The 23,770-nt window shown below is 42.2% G+C and overlaps 1 protein-coding gene across 6 annotated transcripts in view; it reads right to left on the bottom strand.

Moving 5' to 3' along the window:
* Positions 1-20,480, bottom strand: part of LOC121587697 (protein Mo25) — a 30,438-nt gene extending 9,958 nt beyond the window's left edge. Inside the window, exons 1-2 of one of the 6 annotated variants that reach the window (XM_041904752.1) lie at positions 20,392-20,480; positions 7,109-7,495 (exon numbers count right to left, since the gene is read on the bottom strand). In XM_041904752.1, coding sequence (XP_041760686.1) covers positions 7,109-7,237 — 129 coding nt within the window. In that variant the 5' untranslated portion in view covers positions 7,238-7,495; positions 20,392-20,480. Of the gene's footprint in view, positions 1-7,108; positions 7,496-7,689; positions 7,755-19,921; positions 20,016-20,172; positions 20,371-20,391 lie in introns of those variants that run through there. The other 5 variants (XM_041904743.1, XM_041904733.1, XM_041904771.1 and 2 more) reach the window with 5 other exon arrangements.
* Positions 20,481-23,770: the final 3,290 nt, after the last annotated feature.

Genomic DNA, 23,770 nt, shown 5'->3' with positions numbered 1-23,770 from the left:
CAGCAATAATACAAGCAATGCCATAATTAGAGTGCCATAATTTGGCGGCCATCAACGCGTTGGTTGGTGTGCGTGAGAGGGCAACGGATGAAAGGTGATCGCCCGAACAGCGGGAACCTTCTTCCACGAACGGCAACGGCAGCGATCGGACGCGCGCAATCCGCCTAGGTTTAAGTTAGTCGTTAAAATAAATTTATGTGAAGAAAAATACCGCAACGTCCAGCCCTAGACTGATCACGTATATTTAGCAGTGCAGTGAAGGAAAATAAGACGCGTCTGATGATTCCGTCATGATATCCACATCAATCGCACTGTTTACACGGATCAATGCGGCACCGGAAGAGGGCCCCGTATGATCGTAAACTTCTGGGCAGCGTTGGTATTTGTTTACAAGTGCACTTTAATGTCTACTCAAGATGGACGGATCTTACGAGAAAGAATGTGCATTTCCGTAAGTGTGGCAAAAATCTTCACGATCTTGTGCCTACGGTATGTCCGGAGGACCTTAGGATCGGTTTCGCTACCTTGATCGGTTTTGAAATTTGTTGAACCTTCAAGAACTCAGTCGGAACTGCATTCCAGCTAAAAGTAACTTATACGTTATACTAGCTAAAAGATCGTTACGGTTCCTGGTTATATTGAATTGCAGAAGGACGACATCGAGGACAGACATTGTGTGATTTTTGGTATTTGGAGTTGTTAGACGTCCATTAGCTGCTATTGCTATCATCTGATGGACATCAGCTTGCGGCAAAATCTGAGTATGTTGATATTGGAATTAGTTGGAATTACACTTCATCCTATTCTATTGTTTTCATAAGGCTATTGCTACATGCCAACGATGCATCTTTATGGAAATAATTTCAACTAAAATGATATTTCACTCTGACCATTAGTTCTTAGAACATGAAATCATGAACCGGACGCTATGGAATGTCTTGGTGACATCACGACATTGCAGAGTCTAGCAGGATCATCTGAGCTGACACTGATTTGGTCAGCAAAAAAAAAAAAGAAAACTGTGCCAACTATGTCAGCCTCCGTCTAAACAAAGTTGAAATCAGATTCCACACACTCTCCTATCCTCTCCTAACCAGGGGCTCTGCCTTAGTTGGATTGATATCGCTAGCGCACGAGTTCTGATGACTACCATGATGCATCGTTTGCAAAATAAAATAAAAAAAACTCTGCACAGATGCGATGTATGCACAATCTTGCGCGCACAATACCGTTGGGCATGATTCATGCCCCGGACAAGGTGCTGTTTTCTCACCTATAAACTATGTCCACAACTATATGTGCTTGGGGTGATGCTACAAGTATGATGTAGGTGGAAAAGCTAACTTAGCATTAATAGTACACTTGTGCGGTGTTTGCACACTTGTGTTACTTTGACCATGCATGCTTCAAACCCATACATTGCAACATAACCTGGACGTAAATATGAGAGATGCTCTATATCTGAGGTTAGTTGTGGTCCATTGTTAAGAAAGTAACAACTCAGATTCTTGAAGATTTTTTATTCATTTATTTACGTCCTTTATTTAAGGACGGTTCACTACGACCATATTTCTAATATTCTTGAAGAATCATGAGTAATAGCGAAGAATCTTAATCATGAAGGATCTCTTAATTCCAGGTTTTAAAGACTACAGGATCATATTGCATAGGATGTCTAGAGAACATTCGATTAGGCTAAAGTTTACGTTCTCAAATATCTGAGGTAAAAAGGCTAATGAGCATTTCTTCATCATATATTATTTTCATAAGGTTATTACTACATGCCATCTGTGCAAACGAGTAACAGATTTTAGCTACAATAATTATTCCATCCTCAAACGGGAATGAACGTGACGCTACGGAATGTCTTGATGACATCACACAATCGCAGAGTCTAGCAGGATCATCTGAGCTGACACTGATTTGCTCAGCAAAACAAAGGACGGTGCCAACTGTGACAGCTTCCGTCAAAACAAAGTTGAAATCAGATTCCACACACTCTCCCAACTCTATCGAGGAGATATGCCCTTCGTCGGTTGATATCGCTAGCAGCGCGAGCTCTGATGACTACCATGATGCATCGTTGGGAACACATAAAAACACAGATGCGATGTTTGCATATCTTGCGCGAACAATGCAGTGAACCAAGTGATTCATGCCCGGGGAGGTAGCTGCTCACTAACGCGTCCCACCGGTAAACTATTGCTAGAAGTGTGTATGCTTCTGATAATGCCACCAAAGTGGCAAAGCTGGCTCAGCGTTATTAGTAAACTTGTGCGGTATTTGCACGTTTGTGTCACTTTGTCGCTCCCTCGATAAAGCCTGGTCTGGACGTGACTATGCCAATCAAGGCAGTCGGTGGGCATAATTTATTTTTGTATGTACCATAGTTGTTTTTTTTGCTGACTTATTTCACAAATAAATAATCGGTTTTGCTATGTTTATGTGTTACGACTTCTGAGGAATGGCTGCACAATACCAGCGTAAGCATGCTCCTTTCGGCGAGCGAGTGACGAACGCCTTCGAAGGGGTGATGTTTATTTGTGTTCGAAAAGGCGAGCATTAAAAACTAATTTTATGCCCGTCTGGAGCTACACTTCAGGAAATGAGCTACCTCCCTCGCCGGGCAGCTTCACGTACCGCCACCGCTCCAAGCCCTGGTGTAAGCCCTGGCAGCTCTTCGCAAAACGGCAAGCAATGGAAACTTAAGCCATCGCCAGCAAACGGACAACACACGGGCTGCACAAAATTTACGACGCTTTGTTGGCGCGGGTCCGTTCAGCGTTTCTTCGCATCCTTTTCATTTTGGTTCGTTCTTGCGCGAGAAGAATCTTCTCTCGCCGCGGACGCGGGGCTGCAATAAAACACGAATGCCAAAACTCCAGCACTCGCAAAGGAAACACACGGCAAACCGGAGAGGACCGATCAGCGCTCCATCAAAGCGCTCCCAGAATGGGAGGGGAGTTTCGATCTTCATTGGAAGCATGACCGAGCCGGCTCGGTTCCTGCTAGAACCGAGTCGAAGTGTAGCTAAATAACACCAATAAAACGGCATATCCCTTGCTTTCGGTTCGGTTCGGGTTTGCTTTCGCCCACAGCCCGCCCAAGGAATACGCGCGTGCCGCCCGTCTCTCGTCTTGTCGGGTAAGAGCGAAGGCCTCGCGAGAAGACGAGGTCAAACTACGACCAACAGGAAGGTTTACCAAAGGGGGCCGGCGGTCGTCGTGAGTCATCGCCGGTCGCGCAGACATTCGGTTCTGTCCCGCGCTGGCTGTTTGCTGTGCCGGTGTGCATAATTGGTGCAGTAAAAGTGTGGCAAAAATAACATTTCCCCTTCGCGTCGGTGCAACGACGCTGCTGCCTACGCTGCATCCTCGCTGCATGCATGGGGACCCCCTGCGGCAAGCTCGCCGTACAAGCGGCTTCAAAACGATCTCAGTTCAAGCGGGAGAGTGTCCAAGATCGCTGATCTTGTATGGCCCGTACCTCTTGCTCGCTCCGTATGTGGCTCCAGGAAAGCCCATCGGCGCCAAACGGGAGGGAAGAACTGCGAGCCACTGTACTGTGAGTCATCGGCGATGGAAGGAGCGACGTGAAAGCGAGTGCCATAATAAATCGTTCGCTGGGGCGCAAAATGGTACGGTTAATTAAAGGAAGGTACTGTTAAGATCGACCGGTCAATTGGTATTGCTTTTTTCGTACTTCTTTACGATCATAAGCGCATAATTATGCTTACCGTTGGCAACCGGCATTGTAAAATTGATCCTGCTGCAATATAAATCATCTTCGTCTCATGACGGACATATGTGCAATGTGGTATCTATACTTCCAAATGAATTTAACAAATTTTAATGAGCTTCTAAGTTAATTTCTTGAACATGGGTCAGTGTCGTGTACCGCAATAAAAGCGAACGTATAGCGATAACAGATAATTGCATTAATTTATAATTTCCCTACAGCAGTGTTATTTGGAGAGTAGAAATCAAAACATATTTTCATTGTAGCGGATACATTTTGAGGCCCAAAACTACAAAAATATATTGGCATGGCTAAAGATTGATGTAATTGCAATTATGATTAATTATGAATAGCTCGATTCGATTTCAATGCCATCGATACATCAATATTTCCAACGAGACTATAATATTGTACCTTTATTTTTTATTTTTTTTTATAGAGAACTAAATGATTTTGATGAATTCTGATAAACCTTATGTCATATCAATAGGTTGAAAACGAGAATAATCAAAGCGTTTCAGCCGGTACATTAGGAATTGAGCCTTCAAATTATACCTAACAGATCAACTGATTAACGTATTTGCAGTGCAATTACGCTTTACGCTTTACGCAAGGAGTAAGAACAAGGGGTAAATATGTCCCCCTTATGTTGTTGTACATGATGGTTCAACAAAATTATTCTGAAAATTTATTCACCCCAAGAAAGATGTTAATTCTCATCAATCTGATATTTAATTTCCATCATCATAATTTTTAATTTCTTCATCATGATTTTCAACACTTCTATAGCTGGATTAATTTTGACAGTTATTTGTGATGTGTTGAAAATTATGTGTAAAAACTGAAATTCCATTAAGGATTTTTAAAGTCAATTTCGAATGTAAGCATTGTTATTCACCGCGTGCAAAATGTTATTCGACGTCAGTTTGACATTTCATTTCCATCATAATAATTTTTAATTTCTTCATCATGATTTTCAACACTTCTATAGCTGGATTAATTTTGACAGTTATTTGTGATGTGTTGAAAATTATGTGTAAAAACTGAAATTTCGCTATGAAGCAAATACACCATTTGGCAGCTGTTGAAAAACATCTTGATGGCGGTGAAAAATTTTGTTTACTTTTCAAAGTGACTTGAAACCCCCTGTATGAAGCAAATATACCATTTGACAGCTGTTGAGAAACATCTTGGTGGCGGTGAATAATTATGTGCATATTCGAAAGTGACTTGGAAAACACTGTATACTGTTTTCCTTTACAACGATCAACCCGTATTGCTAATGTCTTACAGAGGATTCTAAGTCACTTTCGAAATTACACATAATTATTCACCACCTACAAGATGTTTTTCAACAGCCGTCAAATGGTGTATTTGCATCAAAATAAAATTTCAATTTCTGCACATGATTTTCAACACACCACAAAAAACTGTCCAACACAGTCCAGCTTGAGACGTGTTGAAAATCATGTGGAAGAACTGAAACATTATTGTGATGTAAATACAACATCTGACAGCTGTTGAAAAAAATCACGCAATCAATGAAAAATGTTGTAGACGTTGGAAATTGACTCGCAACAACCCTGTAATAATTTTTAATGTGTTCATTTCTTCATAAATTTCATTTCATTATTTACCTTCGAATAACTTATTATAATTATTTATTTATTTTGTCTTATTCGCCTTTTTTATGGCCATCTTCCTTTTACTCGTTGTTTTTTGTTTAATAACCAACGACAAGTATCATAAATCTTTGAAACACAACCTATCTAACAAGGCAACAACAAAAAAACACCCATATACCCGGTGTGCGAGAGAAAGATGCCGGTGAAACCTTCGTCAAAAAAAAAAATACGGTCGTACCAGTATGGTTGTGTGGCAGCGTTTGTGTATATGGGGCCGCCACTGATTTACCGGGTAAAAGTAAGTATCTAGTCCGGAACCGGAGAGAACCGTCAAAAGCAAAGATTCAAAAAAAGCAGGCAAAACCAAATACACACACACACACCGCCACTTCGATTATGCACACTCGGAAAACGGAAAACCGATGAAAAATGCACCGGTTCATCGCGGAATTGAAAGCGGAAAAAGAGAGAAATAAAGAGAGGAAGAGAGATATATATATAGAGAGAGAAAGAGAGAGAGAGAGAGAGAGAGAGAGAGTGAGAAAAGGAGAGTAAACTCTAAAAAAAGGGAACAAGAAGAAACAACTCTCTCACAAATTATCAGGTAGCTGTGGATTAGAAACACACAGGAGCCCCCTTCCCCTCCCCCGATAAGCTGTATCACAAAAGGAACCGACAGCATGAACAAAAAAAATACGAACATGTCCAACGTTAACCGCTCTAAAAGAAATTAGTTTTGCATCAAGTGTTCTGTAGCATTCTAGCTCCATGGGGGGGGGGGGGGGGGGGGGGGGGAAACACTTTAATCACAAGTGCGATTGCTTTAAGAGCTCAATAAACTATTGTTTTTCCCATACCCCCAACCGCCCCACACCGTGCAGGGGGGAATGTGTCATCGACAATTTGTAATTGCCTCGGTAAAATGGTTACCGATAAAACGGGCGCATTCTTGCCACAGGAAGAAAGAACGAAACGCATGACCTCACGATGTTCTGGCTGCATTACAAATCGCCTTCCATCCGCCTTCAGATCGCGAGGGACGGAAAGTGGGCTGTGGGGTTTTGGGTGAAGTCAAAGAAGAAGAAGAAGAAGCAGAAGGGAAATCAGAAAAATGTACAACGCATCAAACTGTGCAAGAGACTGTGCAACTGTGTGCAACGGACGTGACACGGGGGTACACTGTGCAATCAAATCACTGCGTTTCGATAGCGAGAGAGAGAGAAAGAGAGAGGAATAGAGAGATAGAGAGGCACAAAAAAAAGGAAATCGGTAAAAGGAAGCCCGTACGTACGGAAATGCAATCTTTAATGGTTTGTCGATGCATCGATGCGTTAAGAATACACTTAAGAAACCAAAAAAAGACTACAAATTGACGACACCAACGACTTTCATCATTCTCATAGCGCGAACCAATAAATATCTTCGTGCTTGGTGTGCAGGCAGCCTAGGCAATATCGCTCCAATCGACCAGGCGCGGTTGAGGCAGGCAAATAAAATAAAGTTAAAATAAATTAAAAAAAAAAACCAACGAAGCGCATTTTTGTACGCTTCACAGGATTGCTCATTGCGTTGGTCGGCAGATGGTTTAAGTTTTATTGCCACTTTTTTACGATCGAGTGGAGGTCTGGAGCTGTAGAGAGACCCAAGGACAAGGGGAATTCCAATACCCAATCACTTCCCGCAATCTTCAAAATAAAAATGCAATGCTACAAGTAGTAGTAGTAGTAGTGTCGGATCAAACTTACCAAATTCTTGCTGACATCTTCCTGCGCCTTTTCCGCCTTCTTGTCGCCACGCTCCAGCGAGTTGACCGCCTCCTTCAGTGCCTTCACCAGCTCCTGGGGGCTTTTCTGCGACTTGCCGAACAGGGGCATCTCGGGGCGAGTGGCTGTTTCACGATGGCCCAAACGATCACGTTCACGAAGCCTCCTCCCAAGCAACGGACGGCCGAACCAGAAATCACAAACAGGCTCACACGAGTGTGTTGTTGCGCGCACGTTTTCCGGCGCGGTAATGATCTGCGTCCACTCGTGTTCAATCCACAACAATAAAACTGCACGCACGACCACCACGTTTCACACACTATACACTATTTGAGTTTGATAGCCGGTGATGAGCGGTTTTTTTGAATGCTGTAAAAGGAAGGCACAAAAATGTTTGTAAAATCCCACTGGCAAGGTTTATCGATGGACCGCTGGCGGACGGGTCTTATGGGAAAGATTTGGTGGCAGGGCGATGATTGCTGAGACTGCTCGCTGGAAATTGGCCTGCCGAGCGACGCAGAGCAGGGAAATCACTTCAAACAACGGATGCAAAAAAAAACAACAATCACAAGTAACACCCAGAGCGGTATGGTTTTGTATGTACGCGCGCGCACGCCCAACCGTTCACCACGATGCACAATGCAAGAATGCACAATGCATGCCCCGAACGTGCTCGGTGCGGACCCGCGAAGCGCTTCCAAGAGGAGGAGGTAGACGAAGGAGAAGAAGAAGAAACCGATCGGCTCCAGCTTCGATCAAATGCTGTTCGTAAACAGGGTGGGGGGGGCACACACACTGCCGGCGAAACTGCTCGAATTGCTGGATCGCGGGAGCGCGACAAAGCTGTCACAATTTGTGACAGTTTCCAGAGAGAAAGAGAGCAAGAGAGAGCAAGAGAGAGCAAGAGAGAGAGAGAGAGAGAGAGCGAGAGAGAGAGAAAGAGGAGGAGAAGAGAGATAACAATAACACTCAGAGGACAATACAGTGGAGCCCCGCATAACGAGTTGAATCCGTGCCAGTGACTCACTCGTCACACAAAAAACTTTTGCGGGAGGCTCTCTGACACATAATTTATATGAAAAGTGAAATTATTGGTTCATTTTATCGCTAATGTGTGGGTAAAAAGGGTGCATATACGCATCTGATAAAATCGGAAATATTGGAAAGATATTTGCAGTTCACTATTTATTAGTCATTACTACTGATTAATTTACTTGAAACGATTTTTTACGAGTTTATGTCTTAGGAGAATTTTGAAGTTCCACAGATAGACTATTTCCTCCAGGTGGCAGCAAGTGGCAGGAGAACCTTTCGCCTTCATGAGCAAGAATATCCAGCACAACAAACACTCGTCAACATAAACGACGAGACACACTGGTGGCAATAATTTTATGTTAAACGATGCCTAGCATCGAAACTGTCATTTGCCTGAGTGATAATAAAAGCTAAAAAAGCTTATTGTTTACCGATTGTGATTTTAATTTCTGCATCTGCGCTAAAAATGCAGCATGTACGCACATGATATATGCGACAGTTTACTCGGGAGGAGAGAAGATTTGTTGAGAATTTAGATTCACTTGTTTTACTAAAAATTCTTACAAGGAGTTCTATCGTACGGTTCATCGGGGCTTATCGTACAGGAATCGTTTACCGTTTGGAGTTTGCTATTGGACGATCAGAATTGTGTCAACATTCTGTCATTCCTGTTAAATCTGAATTATGTAAACAACTGTCATTTGCACAACTTTTTGTGCACGACAATCATTTCTTGATGCTTGATTGTTGGCAAATGCATAAATCAACAAAATCTAATATGTGTTTTTGACACAAATAAGGAACAAATAAAAAAAAGTTTTTTTACAAGGTTTTCCAAGTCCGTTTCGAATGTAAACATTGTTATTCCCCGCATGCAAAATGCTGTTCCACATCTATCGGACATTTCATTTCCATCATAATAATTTTTAATTTCTGCAGCATGATTTTCAACAAGACTTAAGCTGGATTGAATTTGGCAGTTCTTTGTTATGTGTTGAAAATCATGCGTTGAAACTGGAATTTTATTTTGAAACAAATAAACCATTTGACAGCTGTTGAAAAACATCTTTGATGCGGTGAATAACAACGTTTACATTCGAAACTGACCCTGGAAAACCCTGTATCTGTTACATCAAAGCATCTAGATGGGCACTTTTTGTCGAAAATGTGTCCGCTACTCCGTCTACTCTTCTTAGATATTACGTTGCTATGTTTTAACTAGTGATGGGAGCTCGAGATCGGATCTACTTGATTCCGATTCCGTGTTCGGAATCATTTCCAGAGCTGATAACGTTGCTGGCATCGTTTCCGATTCCGGGGCCGATTCCAGAGTCGACTCCGAATCAGGATTCTATTCCGGAATCAGAATCGGCTCTGGAATAAGAATCGGAATCGACCTGGGAGTCGAAATTTGTTCCGGAAACGGAATCAGATCAAATTCATAATTGGAATTAGTTCCGAAATGAGAATCAGTTCTTGAATTGAAATACGAAGTTTCAGAAGCGAAATCAGTTCGCGAATCTCGATAAGAATGGATCGTTTACAAATAAATTTGGATTCTTTGCGGCTATCACTACGTAGTAGTGATGGGTAAATACAATTTTTTTCCGGAGTCGGATCGATCCGACTCCGGCACCCCTCGGAGTCGGACTCGGAGTTGCTCCGGACTGTTTAGCGAGGGGGGGGGGTGCATACGGGAAAACCCTCGGACTCATCAATTCCGACCAACTCCGGATCAGTCCGGATTACTCCGGATCACTCCGGATTACTCCGGATTACTCCGGAACACTCCGGATCACTCCGGATCCGGAATGACTGTCCATTATCGTTTAGACAATTCTTGATGAGCTCATTGACTTTCAAGTCGTACATCGAATATGTACGAAAACTGATCCGGACTGATCCGGACTGATCCGGACTGATCCGGAGTGATCCGGAGTTATCCGGAGTGATCCGGAGTGATCCGGAGTAATCCGGAGTGATCCGGAGTGATCCGGAGTGATCCGGAGTAATCCGGAGTATTCCGGCGTAATCCGGACTGATCCGGAGTCGAATCCAGTTATGATCCGGAGCCGGAGTCATATTTTGCGCACCGGAGTCGGAGTTGATCCATGACTCCGCTCCGGATTACCCATCACTACTACGTAGCATCATTGGAACAAAACGCCTATTCTTATAGAGATGCCAAAACTGACTCCGGTTACGAAGCCGATCCCGATTCTGAACCCGATTTCGATTACGGGCCCGATTCCAAATCCGATTCTGATACCGGAGATGATTCCGGAGCCGATTCCGGAACCAATTCCGGAGCAGCTTCAAGAATCAATGTCGGAAACTGATTTCGAAACTACTATCGAGAATCAATTCCAGCAAACTACATAACTAGCCGGAATCGATTCCGACGAAAACTTCATTTTCATCACCACTAGTTGTAACCTTCTATACTTTGACACAGTGGAGGACCATGAGCCAAGGCGGTAATATTTGACAAGACCCTATAAAAACATTTAAAATGCGTCGATTTACAATGCATTAAGATGTTTAATTAATGTTGCCTAATATTTTCCCCTATTTTGAAGGATAACCTAACCTGCAGTACACTGCATGAATATAACTAATAGTTTAAAACCATAAAACTCATATAAATTAAATTTTTTTCTGCATAAAACTTGAGGTTGGTTTAAAATATTAAGTATTTAATAAAACCTCATGTCTATCAACTGATCTATTGTCAGAACCAATATATTGCCTTCAATGAATAGGCTTGATGATTTGTCCTTGTATAAAAAAAAACAACTTATTAGAGAATGTAATGCAATTATCACTTGGTCATATCCATAAGCCATTCCACAATGATTTTGATGAAGCAATCAGGAAGGTTTGGTTTGAGAGAGTAATTCAATGTTTGAGTGTTTGCTTTGCATGATGTTCCAAAAGCATACAAAACTATTCATCATAGAATTGCAAATAGAAAAAGAGATATTAGTCTACAAGAGCAGCAAATGCAAACAGGTGTTCGCCATTCGTACTATTCAGCCTGTCCAGAGAAAAAAAAACAGACTCCAGCTGCGCGTTAAAAATAAATTCCAGACGCTTGTGTCATCCCGAGATGACTGCAAGATGTTATTTAAACCACTGACATCACTAACTCCATGAACCATAGTGTTTATTTTGGCCCTATGTATTAAGCCTGAAGTTCAGTTAAATTTGTACATCAAAATTGTTCAAAACCTTTACAGACTGCTCGAGAAAGAAGGTGTCTGTTGAGCTCGGGATCCTAAGCGGCCGTTTAGGTCACTCTATCGATGATCCGCCTATGCCCTGACATGTACAATCAGATGTATAACTTAAATCGTTGAAGGGTATTGTTACTAGCATACAGGGTGTTACAATTGAGTTTAGACTAGATGCATACTTTGTATGCATCGTCGGATCAGGTTTTTGATAACCATTCATTACGCGCAGTGGATTTTTGATAAAGAGCAATTGATTTCAGCAGGCCGCTTACGAGAGGCGCGTATATAACAATCCACGTGACAGATAGATTTGTTTAATAAGCTTTGGTCATATGTACTTTAGGATTACGGCCTTTCTTATTATTTGAAGAGACGTGTGGTCTTGGTTCGGAATCGGACCATTTGTCTGCCCTTTTTTACGGATGTCCTCGCGACTCTGCAATAGACCTGAACTCTTGTTGTCCGATATAAGGCGTCATTCATCAATTACGTAACGCAAAAGTTGCACATTTTCGACCCCCTTTCCATCCTAGCGTAACAAAACTGTAACGTTCTTTGTTAAGTTTTTCCGTCCATCCGACCGTGGTAGCCAAATTCCGTCGTGAGTTCAATCCTCATATGAACTGGCCCCCTGGCAGTGACGGATTATTTGGCTACGTAGTACATAAAAAGTAGCGAAATTTTGTTTATAGGTCGGCATAAAGGCTAATGTAGTTTAGCCAAACAAAACAATAATCGTTTATTACTCATTTCTTATACGAAAAAAATCATACATTTTTTTTGCATTACGTAACAAAAGTTTAATTCTCCCCCTCCTCCATCTAACAAATCGTAACATGTGTCGACAGCCCCTCCCCCTAAGCATTACGCAGTTGATGGATGACTTAGGCACCTTTCGCACCTTTTCTCGACTGCTTGCAAGGCAGCTTTATCAGGCAACGCTCGGCCAGCTATCGATCACCTCTGCATATATTGCTTGCACTGTATGTGTTGTGTTATCTACGTTAGTTGACAGTTTTTTTTCTTCAGAGATTTTTTATGTTTTGTTTTACGTTCAACATTATTGTAATTTTAGACCAAACGGCCTTTTTGGACAGTTCCTTCTAAATACAAGTTCCGATGGATATTCACATGAACTAGGCAAGTCCCGCATTTGTCACACGGAAATATTGAGTATTTTGAGATAAAGAATGGGAGTTCTTTAAATTTAGGCACTAGTGGTCCAAGAATACTTATGAGATCATGAAGACGTTTTCTGAACTGTGCTAATGGAATGGCATCAAACTCCAGCTGCATACAACAACTAGCGGAAAACACGTGATACATTCTGCACTCTATTGGGGATAAGGGTTATAACGAATAATGAGCAAATAAAGCTTCACGGCCGTTTGGCGTCGTACACTGAAGTGGGATAATTAGGTGCTCAAACACATCCAATTACAAAGCAAACCGCAAACAATCCACCCGCTAATGCGCTGGCCATATTTAACAAATCTAATTTTATGATCAATTTCTCACCCAGCCAAACTGAACGGTTCGAAGCGGTTTGGCGATGGAACAAAGCAGCCGATGGTGGAACCAAGGCAGGGTGCATCTTCACACTCCCTCCTTGCGTCCCTGTTATCAGCGGTGTGACGTTTGTCCACCGAGCCCCGCTCGTGATCGTTCGTGTTGTAGGCGTTTCACCTATTGCCCTCGTTACAGCAGACGCGTGCTTCGTTTAGGTTTATTTCTGCCGCCGATAAGCCGACAGCACCAAGGGCGAGGCTGGGTGAACGTAGGATCCCGATAATGCACCCCGCCGCTTTTCCCGCAAACGCCAAAGGCATGTGCAGTGTTATCGGGTCGAAAGAGCGATGACTAATTGCTTGCCACAAAGTAGCACAGCTGCAGGGGTTGCCTTCATGACGCCAAAGTGAGTGACAAAAAGAAAAGAAAAGACATCACTGACCTAATCGTTTGATCAGGTGATTTTTACGATGAAACGATCGAACATGGAACACGATCATGAAGCAAAAAAAAAAAAATGAAGAAGCCAAACCGATAGCCTAAAAACTGGTACGATTTAGGCCGCGCCGCGTTTCGCATCGTCGCCCCGCCAAAGCCCCACCAAATCGACCGCGGGCTAACCGGAAGCTCGGACGGCCCCAATTTCTCTTGCCGGTGCCGACATCTGCCGGCTGGGTGGGTTTCCATTCGGCATCGCATTCGGCAAGCCCGCTCGCAGCCTGCTCGTTTCTTCCCTTCTTTCGCAGCCGAAGCCGAATTTCCCTGTTCGTTTGTTTTTGTCTTCTTCTGCTTCGGATTTCGGCTCATTTGGCTGCGCCTAACTGAAGGTTAAAAGAACGGACACGCGAACACGACTGATCGTTCTGCGCAGCAGCCACTGCCCACCCAACAGCCGTTATGGATCGTTAACAAGTAGCAAAACACACATACGCAAATACAACCCAATGTGTGTGTGTGTGTGTGTGTGTGTGTGTGTGTGTGTGTGTGTGTGTGTGTGTGTGTGTGTGTGTGTGTGTGTGTGTGTGTGTGTGTGTGTGTGTGTGTGGTGTGTGTGTGTGTGTGTGTGTGTGTGTGTGTGTGTGTGGTGTGTGTGGTGTGGTGTGTGTGTGTGGTGTGTGTGTGTGTGTGGTGTGTGTGTGTGTGTGTGTGTGTGTGTGTGTGTGTGTGTGTTGTGTGTGTGTGTGTGTGTGTGTGTGTGTGTGTGTGTGTGTGTGTGTGTGTGTGTGTGTGTGTGTGTGTGGTTGTGTGTGTGTGTGTGTGTGTGTGTGTGTGTGTGTGTGTGTGTGTGTGTGTGTGTGTGTGTGTGTGTGTGTCCGAGAGACTGTAAACAGTGCGCGATTCGGACAACAACAAACATCGGAATTCCATCCCTTCGAGGGATGAGAAACGGAGGTGATGGGTACTCCCGTGCACTGTTCGCGTGGTTCAGCACGCTGCTACGTCACAGAGTACGTCTTGCAATGACGTCACATGACCGGATGGGGGTGATGTGTGCCAACCAATTATGACGCATCTGGTAATTGTGGTTTAATGGTGGCAATGGTAGAACATCCTTCACTACCATCAGCAGGCCACGAGCTTATCTCCAATTGCCATTTTACCCTTGCTCCTTCTTCCTCCTGTCATTAAAAAGGTGGCCACAATCGATGGGCGGGAAAATATAATGGCCATGGGGCAAAGTGTGCCGTACAGAGCTTTCCCAAATTTACACACGATCACTTGCACCACTCACACACACACACTATGCTTGACAGATGCTGAGGAACCACCGCGAGGCACCATTACGCGATGCGGTGCAATCTCTCCAAGCGTGATCGTTTCGGCTAGATTGCAGGGTTTGCGGAGCAGTGCATCAAGCGAGCAGGTCTTTTCTAAATTAGGCAGCAGTGCACGCTGCAAAAAAAAAAAACAATTTTAAATATTTGTTCGAATTATCTAGTTGATTGGCCTATTAGGCTAAAACTCAATTTGTTAGCAAAATTATGTTGTTTTTATGAAAAAAACGCTACATCACGAGTGGATCATCAATTATAGCGATCTTTCAAATTTACAATACCATTCGTTTGGTGCGATTTGTTATTTGCCTCACAATAGTCCCCAGTTTCGGCGGGGGATCCTTTTAATATCTGAGAACGGGAGATATTTAGTTGCTGGGAGCCAGTTAAAAATATAAATTCAATATGTTAAAAATTATACGTCAAAATTATTTGTCTAATGAACCATGAGCTGGAGATTCAGAAATCTTTCTAGATCATGAATACTTCGAGATTCATCAATCTTCAAAGATTCATGAATCTTTAGAGATTCAATACAAGATTAGAATCACTCGTCGCTGAAGACTAATGTGGATGAATCGCGACAAAAGATTCATGAAACCCAACACTAGTGAGTTCGTGCGGTAGCCAATTTGCATAGAGCTTTCTCATATCCCAAATATATGTAATGATCTCTGTGAGAGAACTTTTGGATGTCAGCTTTCTAGATCAACTTGAATTAATGTTTGTTTTCGTCGATAACCACCTCATTTGGGTATCTTCTGCGATCACCATACTCAGTGCTGATTTCATCGCATTTTAACTTAGCATACCAATACTTTAAGGTTGATTTTGGTCCGAAAACTCTTCATCATGCCAATTTTATTGTTTCAACTGTATTTTTTCCCCTTCAAACAAACAATATGTTATCAACACGCGAAATAATTTTTTTCTATAATTTTTCAACATACAAAATGTTTTAAATCACGAAATAATTGCTATCAACTTTTGACACAAATCTTTGTAAGGTTGGTACAAAATTAAAACAATATATGTGGATTTAATTTTACTAGGGCTATCAATGTACTCATCTTAGACAAGGCATTGGTAATTGATTTAAAAATTAAATAAACTACAGAAAATAACTGTCAACGCAGCCGTTTGTGAAATGCAAAGGACATTGGGGCAACATCCTGAACTTTTGATATCATTTCTCTGCCTAAAATATTCAACAAGGCTTATAAAAGCTTGTCATCTTAGCCCATCTCAACGCTCACTGCATCACCGAGCGCCCTGTGACGTCACAATCTCACGAAAGGCAACCCTTAGCTCAGCACTTTTCTCCCGTTCTAATCTTTCCGCTAGCGTGTAAACATTACACCGTACCGTTCCATGTACACCAGCACATGCTGCGGTAGTCTTACTACACGGATCCGCACCTTAGCATAATATACGTCAGGCGAGGAAAAAAAACACAGCTAGCTTGTTTGCTACTGGGGCAACCGGTGTGTTTGCTGTTTGGACTGCACGGTCCCACCATTGGACTAATCGGAGACGTGACATTGCTCGGTGTGCACTTTATTAGCAAACTACTACTGCTCGGCCAATAGTGCGCTTGAATTACGGACGACTGTCAACAAGCATTGGCGTGCCTGCTGCTCGGAATGTTTAGAAATGGTAATTCTACCAGTAACGAGCGTGTGTATGTTTTTGTGGAAATGTTTACCAAACCGAACTAGTCTGTTGTAGCCATAACATTTAATCGCACTCGCTCGCAATTAATTACGCGGCAAAAGTGATCAATGATTTGAGTTTTGGCATTCGATAAGTCAACCGGTAGCTGGTTTGGTACATCAGCATATCAGATGGAAGTAAAAAGATGCTAGTTGTAGAAAATAATGTACATTTCACTTTGTACAAGATTTCACATAAAGTTGTTGAAGCTTCCTGCTGGACATATGAAGATCTGGATTCTTTTGCATAACGTGATGTACCATTCCTTAAAAAAATCACAGAACAGAGGGAATGCAGCCTAAGTATTAAGAGCAGACATTTAACTACAAACTCTGCATTGAAAATACCCAAATAAAGTTCTAGCTAGGATTTCTATTAACAATTTCATGATCTCCAAGAATTTTCCAAAAATCTGGAATTCTTGATTTTTATTTTTTTAACCTTTTTTCAAACATAGATCATAGGGCAGTAGTGATGCATCAAAACTATCAAGAATCAACACGGAACTGACAAATTTACATAAAAAGTTCGCAATTGCAGAATTCCGAGAATGTTACAGAACTATAAAAATCCACAATTTCAGGAATTCCGAGAATGTTCCCACATGTTGAGCTGCGGTTATCAAATTATGATCCATAATTATAATATTTTACGTAAAAAACAGACATTTGATGTCATTTTAAAGTCTAATCACGAGAGCAGAAGATTCATAAAGCAAACTTTCTTCATGTTTTTTGAAAAATATTATTGTTTGCGCTTTGCCCTGTGATCGCATAAAGGTAACGAATTGTTGGGATGTCGTTTCATAGAGGGAACTAGGTAACTGTCACAGGGTTTTTTACTTGATTTCAAAGCATAGCGACGTTTGACGCAACTGCAGCATTTGACAGGACAAGCACTAGAGTTGTTTTCAGAACGTCATCATGCTTAAGACAACCTTCGCACTTGATATCGCAAGCGCGGTACACAATATTACAATTCCAGTGCTGCGGATTTAAGCAAATATTCCACTACATCTGTTTAAACGAATTCAAGTCAATCTTGTCTCTCAATTTTCTGGTTAGATTATTGCTACAAGCCGCAAACCCCTTTATAATACAGGTGTCCCCATAGATACGACTCTATTTGGGACCGAAAAAATGTCCCAACGCAAGGCGTAGGTCGAAAAACTTATATGTCGAATAGCTGTCAATGTAAAGTTTATAACCGAAGTTGAACAGTCGAAGTCTATGATATCGTGTTGTTTTATTTGAAACAATGTTCGATATTGTATTAATTTTACACCGAAAGTTGTTTACAGGATATAGATATTCAAGATCGGGTAGATGTGGAATCTTAGGAAATGTGTGTGTAACGGTTATCAGCTCAGAAATTAAAAAAAATGCATCAATTTCATCTCACTGACAACTTTTCACTATCAAAATCAAAATCGTCGTATCTGCGAATCGTCGTAACTCGAGGAGGTCGTAACTCGGGGGACGCCTGTATTGTGTACCACGCTTGCGATATCAAGTGCGAAGGCTGTCTTAAGCGTGATGACGTTCCGAAAATGACTGATGCGAAATGTTGCATCCTGTGAAATGTTGCAGTTGTGTTCAACATTGGTACACTTGCAAAATCAAGTAAAAACCCTGGAACTCAAAGCTCTTCTGTTATACTACAGTCTTTCCCCGAGTTACGCGACTACTGTATTCCGGAGACATTCGCGTATCTTGTATATTCGCGTAGGTCGAATATCACGTTTTACAGCCAAATAATTATTTATATGTAGCTATTTTTTTATTAAACTAGTGCGTTTATGCACTAAATGACTTATTTAACAGAAATCGCATAGAAGATTACATTCTTTCTGTCTTTACATCGATTTCAAACATTCAATACTAATTAAATTTATTTTGAATTTGACAATTGACGGAGAAAACTGCACTGATTTGACATATGTTACTGTTAAAAACTGTTAAAATTAAAAAAAAAATTACGTGACTCACAACTCGAATTCACGTTACTCACGTGTCGCGTAACTCGGAGAAAGACTTACAAAATTCTCATTTCCTATAACGATTTGCTTCGAATCCTGCGCGCTGGTGCGATTGGGCTGGGTTAGAGTAACCCTGTACAGTTACGTACGTGAATGGGATAATCCTTACTGGTGAAGCGATTTGGATGGGATTTCGGAAAAGGAAATCCACTTGAACCTTAGATGCGCCACGGAACTCTCAATATGCAAAGTAAGATTATCAATTTGACGGAATGGGAGAAATTTTGAGGTCGTTCTTGACAGGCGCACCATCAGCTGTTCCTCTGGTAGGAGCGATCGGAGTTTTCTTTTTGTGGATGACAAGATGACTAGATGTGAACATCACAAAAGGACTAAAAGAACTTATACATTGCAATGGAAAGAGAAGCGAGAGAGGGAAGGTCGGATGGCCAGAAATCTTCCTGGCTGTTTGCGTGTATGTATGCTGCGCCGGCAGGTAACGGTTTCTTTCGTGGCCTTGTTCAAGGATGTACAACAGTGCGGTTGATCGTGGAATGGACTGTGACGCAAACACACACTCACACATCAATCGTTGAAAGTAAACGTATGAAACGAGCGATTCAATTTAGCAAAGGAATGACAAAAAAGGAAACTTCCTGTTTGTGTGTATGTGTGATTTGATCGTGAGAAGGAAGGGGACAGAGGAGTGGAATCGTTATTTTTCATTTGTTCTACACTGCTGTCTAATTATTGCTTAACATGTGATAATCTTGTTCTGCTAGTGTTTCTTCCTGTTTGTTTTTTTAATGGCTACACACACACGCGCTTTAATTCTTTCTATCTTTCTCTCTGTCTCTCTCTACGCTTCTCTCGCATTTACGGTCAGACCAAAACCATAAGAACAGGAACAAAAAGGGCAACACATTTCATCAGTGTGTGGTTTTGTGGACAGTAAGGGTAGGGGGTGTTTGGGAGGTTGTGATGGGAAAGGATTGGAAGGCTCTCTCCCCCTCCCCACAAATTTGGCTCAAGACAGCCAGTGTGTGCGTGTGCGTAAGAGGTGGGTGGTGGGTGGAGTGCCTGAATTGCCCAAATGTTTAACACCCATTCCGGAAGGGCAGGAGAGATGCAGGTGGGTGGTGATACCGGTCACCGAAAGGGGGTGGTTTGCGGGCGTGCATAGTTCTATTTATCTTTTTTTTTGCACACACACACACATGCAAATACAGAGTGACCACTTCCGCCACACGGTAGCACACTATCACGCGCCTGCACACGCACACATACAAACACAAATTAGGCACAAGGAGATACGGGATGGTTTTGTTGTTTTTTTTCCTGATCATCATCTTTTCTCTCTCTCTCTCTCTCTCTCTCTCTCTCTCTCTGCCTCGCGCGCACACACTCTAATGCTGTCATCTGCCTGCCCTTTCGCGCCCCGCTCTTTGCTTCGTCTTCCGGCGCATCTTCTTCTTCGTTCGCGCTGCCTCTATCTCGCTTTCGCTCACGTCGCGCTGCTCTAACGCTCGATTTTCATCAACAATATTACGATTGTGTCACTTCGGGACGGAATTCCTGCTCCTTTGATTCCCTTTCCTCATTTGCGTTCAATTGCGTGCACACACACACACACCCCCTCCACCCAAAAAAGGTGTGCAGTGATAAGACACACACCCAGGCACACACACACACACACACACGGATGGGCACAGGAATTGTTACACTCGTGTAGGGGGTGTGTGTGGGGGAGGGAAGACGATTCGCACAGTGGCCCGCGGCGGACACTGTTCTATTATTCACCGCCTTAGAAAGTGCAGCAGCAGCACACACACAACACACTACACACACACACGCAAACACACGCAACCCACCCCCGTCAGTGTGGACCGGATCAGGGCGACACATGCACAACACTGGTTTCGCTGGCTTTTGGGTTCGTTCCTGGCTGCCGCACACCGACCGACAGAATACACAGAAACGTCTAAAGGACGGACCACACCGACACGCACACAAACTCACACACACACACACTGAAGCACACGGGGCGCCGATTGAGCCAGAATGTACGTCAGCCAGAAAGATATGCTGGATGACCCTGCTGGTTGAGGCAACCGTGTGTCCAATACCTTGACACAGTGGGAAAGGCTAAAGTTATGCAGCGTAAAAAAATAATAGAAAATACCCTTTTCTTTAAAAAATATCTTCAAGCGAAACGAGAAAAAAGAAAATACACAATAATAGATACAAAAAAATAAAAATAATTATTTTAGTTTTTTAATTTATGTCCACCTGCTTCGACAAGGGGCCATTGTGGCACAGCTACAATGACGCATTGGCTTGTGCCCATTTTCATTGTGCTCGTAAAAAAACATCCTCACTTTTAGACCGGTACGGTACCATAGTTGCGCTTTGACCGTATCTTTTTGTGTTTGTGTGTGTTGAAGCCCGTGCCTGTGTGCGTGCGTGTATTCTATTGCTGACGTATTGCTATCAAGGTTAGTAAGCACAAACTATAGCTTTGGTAAGCTTTTTGGCACAGCGGGCCCACCGGTGGGTATGCTTTGTTTAAAGTTCAAATTTAAATTGTTCTCCTTTCAACGAGAATTTTTTTGAGTGCCAGTTTTCGGCTTTCAATGACGTTTGTCTAGAAAAAAAAACATAAACATAAAGTTAAGCTACAGTTCCATCGTGCTTCGATGTATAGTCGGATAGATGACGTCCCAACTGCCACAAATCCACTCAACGACCACTAAACGGGTTCTAAACGACTCAAGCTCTCAACCTAAACGAAATATAGAAAGAATTCGTTTAGCAGACTTTGAACGACTCATTCATTCTAAAAATAGCAAAAAGCTGGTGGCGCCATCCGTTGGTGGGATACCCAACCAACCAGTGGAGGCTTCCTCGCTTGGAGGAGAGGATTCCTTCAGTACTGTTGTATGGTTTCGCATTGAAAGTTGAGCAGCCAATTTTGGCATGCTAAAGATCACTGCTTGAATTCGTCTTTTGCAGTAGATAAACAGCATCAAAGTTCCAGGTGGTCCTTCTACATAGCGCCTAAGCAGCTTCCTTATGCCACGGTGCCAGGGATTGTTTTTCTTTGCGTTTTATTTTCAAGCAAGCGTCATCATTAAAATAAACAACAGGAGTTGTTTTGTTTGTGTACATGTGTGTATTTTTAATTCCTTTGTATTGAAGAATTACACAAAATTTCACATAGTTTATTAAAAAATCACAATCACTTCACCCAATATTATTTGTTCAATTCGAATCTAACGAATCTACCCAAATAGCCAGCTCGTACTTACTAGCTGATTTAGGGCTGTTTAACGAAAAATCGGTCTGATCCCAAGCGCCACAGATTAAGCTTAAACGACTGGAAAATTGAATATCCATAGAAAAAAAATGAAAGCTCCACAGCTTCATTGGTTTGATCAATAGATGGCGTATTCCCAAGCGCCACAGATTAAGCTTAAACGACTGGAAAATTTAATATCCATATAAAAAAATGAAAGCTCCACAGCTTCATTGGTTTGATCAATAGATGGCGTATTACAACTCATCATTATATTGCTATCCTGTTCTTGCAATGTGTTTCGACAAGTTTCATCTTATCATGACCTATATAGCCTTATAACTTTCTGAGCAAAAATCTATGTGAATGGTCGTGTGGTCAGATACGTGGGTATCAACACCAACGACCATAACTCAATTCTCACTTGCTTCAGTACTGGTGGTTTCCGTTGGAGTTTAGTAATTAAACAATTGTATCGCCGTTCTAGTTCTAGCGATGCATAACTTCAATGCGAAACCATACAACAGTACAGAGGAAATGAGAAAGCTCTCCTCCAAGCGATGAAGCTCAACTGGTTGGGGTATCCCACCAACAGAGAGCGCCACCAGCTTTTTTGCTATTTTTAGAATGAATGAGTCGTTTGCCGTCTGCTAAACGAAGTCTTTCTATATTCCGTTTAGGTAGAGAACTTGAGTCGTTTAGAAGCCGTTTAGTGGTCGTTTAGTGGATTTGTGGCACTTGGGTTACAACTCATCATTATATTGCTATCCTTTTCTTGCAATGTGTTTCGACAAGTTGCATTTTATTATGACCTATATAGCCTTCTAACTTTCTGAGCAAAAATCTATATAAATGGTCGTGTGGTTAGATACGTGGGTATCAACACCGATGACCATTGCTCAAATCTCACTTGCTTCAGTGCTGGTGGTTTCCGTTGGAGTTTAGTATTTAAACAATCGTATCGCCGTTCTAGTTCTAGCGATGCATAACTTCAATGCGAAACCATACAACAGTACAGAGGAAATGAGAAAGCTCTCCTCCAAGCGATGAAGCTCAACTGGTTGGGGTATCCCACCAACAGATAGCGCCACCAGCTTTTTGCTATTTTAGAATGCATGAGTCGTTTGGCGTCTGCTAAACGAAGTCTTTCTATATTCCGTTTAGGTAGAGAACTTGAGTCGTTTAGAAGCCGTTTAGTGGTCGTTTAGTGGATTTGTGGCACTTGGGATGTCGTACTTTGGGGCTGATTAAGAGATGAAGCGGTACTTTGCCGAACTATGGAGCTTTTTAACTGGCACGTGGTACTCTTTGGAACTTTGCGGCTGATTAGCACTATGTGTAGGGTTCATGGTGGAGCTTGAAGGCTTGTTAAGAAAGGGTACTGAACTTGGTGGAACTTTATAGCTTTTTAATGCATGACATCGGTACGAGATGGCTCTTGTCAAAGTGTCAAAGACGGACGCCGGCAATAATCTCATTGCTGCTGCACAAGTTAGATTCGTTAATTGAAGAAAGAATATTGAGTGAAATGATTGTGGATTATCAGTAAATTGTGTGAAATTTTGTGTAATTCATCAATACAAAAGATTTAAAAATATACATATGTGTTTAAACGAAACAAATCTTGTTGTTTATTTCATCGATGACGCTTGCTTGAAAATAAAACAAAAAGAAAAATAATCCCTGGCATCGTAGCATAATGAAGCTGCTTAAGCGCTGTTTGAAAGACCCGCCTGGAACTTTGATGCTGTTTAACTACTGCAAAAGGCGAATTAGAGCAGCGATCTTTAGCGTGCCAAAATGAGCTGCTTAAGCAATTCTGGCTATTTGGGCACTGTTACACACTGCGTTAGATAATTAACAGTGATTCTTAATCAAAATAGTTTTTTATTGTATTTTTATCGTGGCTTTTATCAAAGTGAAACGAGTCTCAATCAATGCTGCAATTTCAATCTAAAAAAAACAACAAAATCAAACATTTAACGGCCAGTTCAAACCAAAAAAAAAAAAGAGCTGTCACCACTGACACCTCAAAATCCCCTGCACTTTGGCCAGCTGTCAGCCGCGAGTTGCCGTTTGTTTATTGTTTGTGCTCCTGCCAGT

Source organism: Anopheles merus, chromosome X (genome assembly GCF_017562075.2).
Source record: "Anopheles merus strain MAF chromosome X, AmerM5.1, whole genome shotgun sequence".
Classification (NCBI taxonomy): domain Eukaryota; kingdom Metazoa; phylum Arthropoda; class Insecta; order Diptera; family Culicidae; genus Anopheles; species Anopheles merus.
The sequence above is the reverse complement of the archived record's forward strand: the minus strand, read 5'-3'. Positions and strand labels throughout refer to the sequence as shown.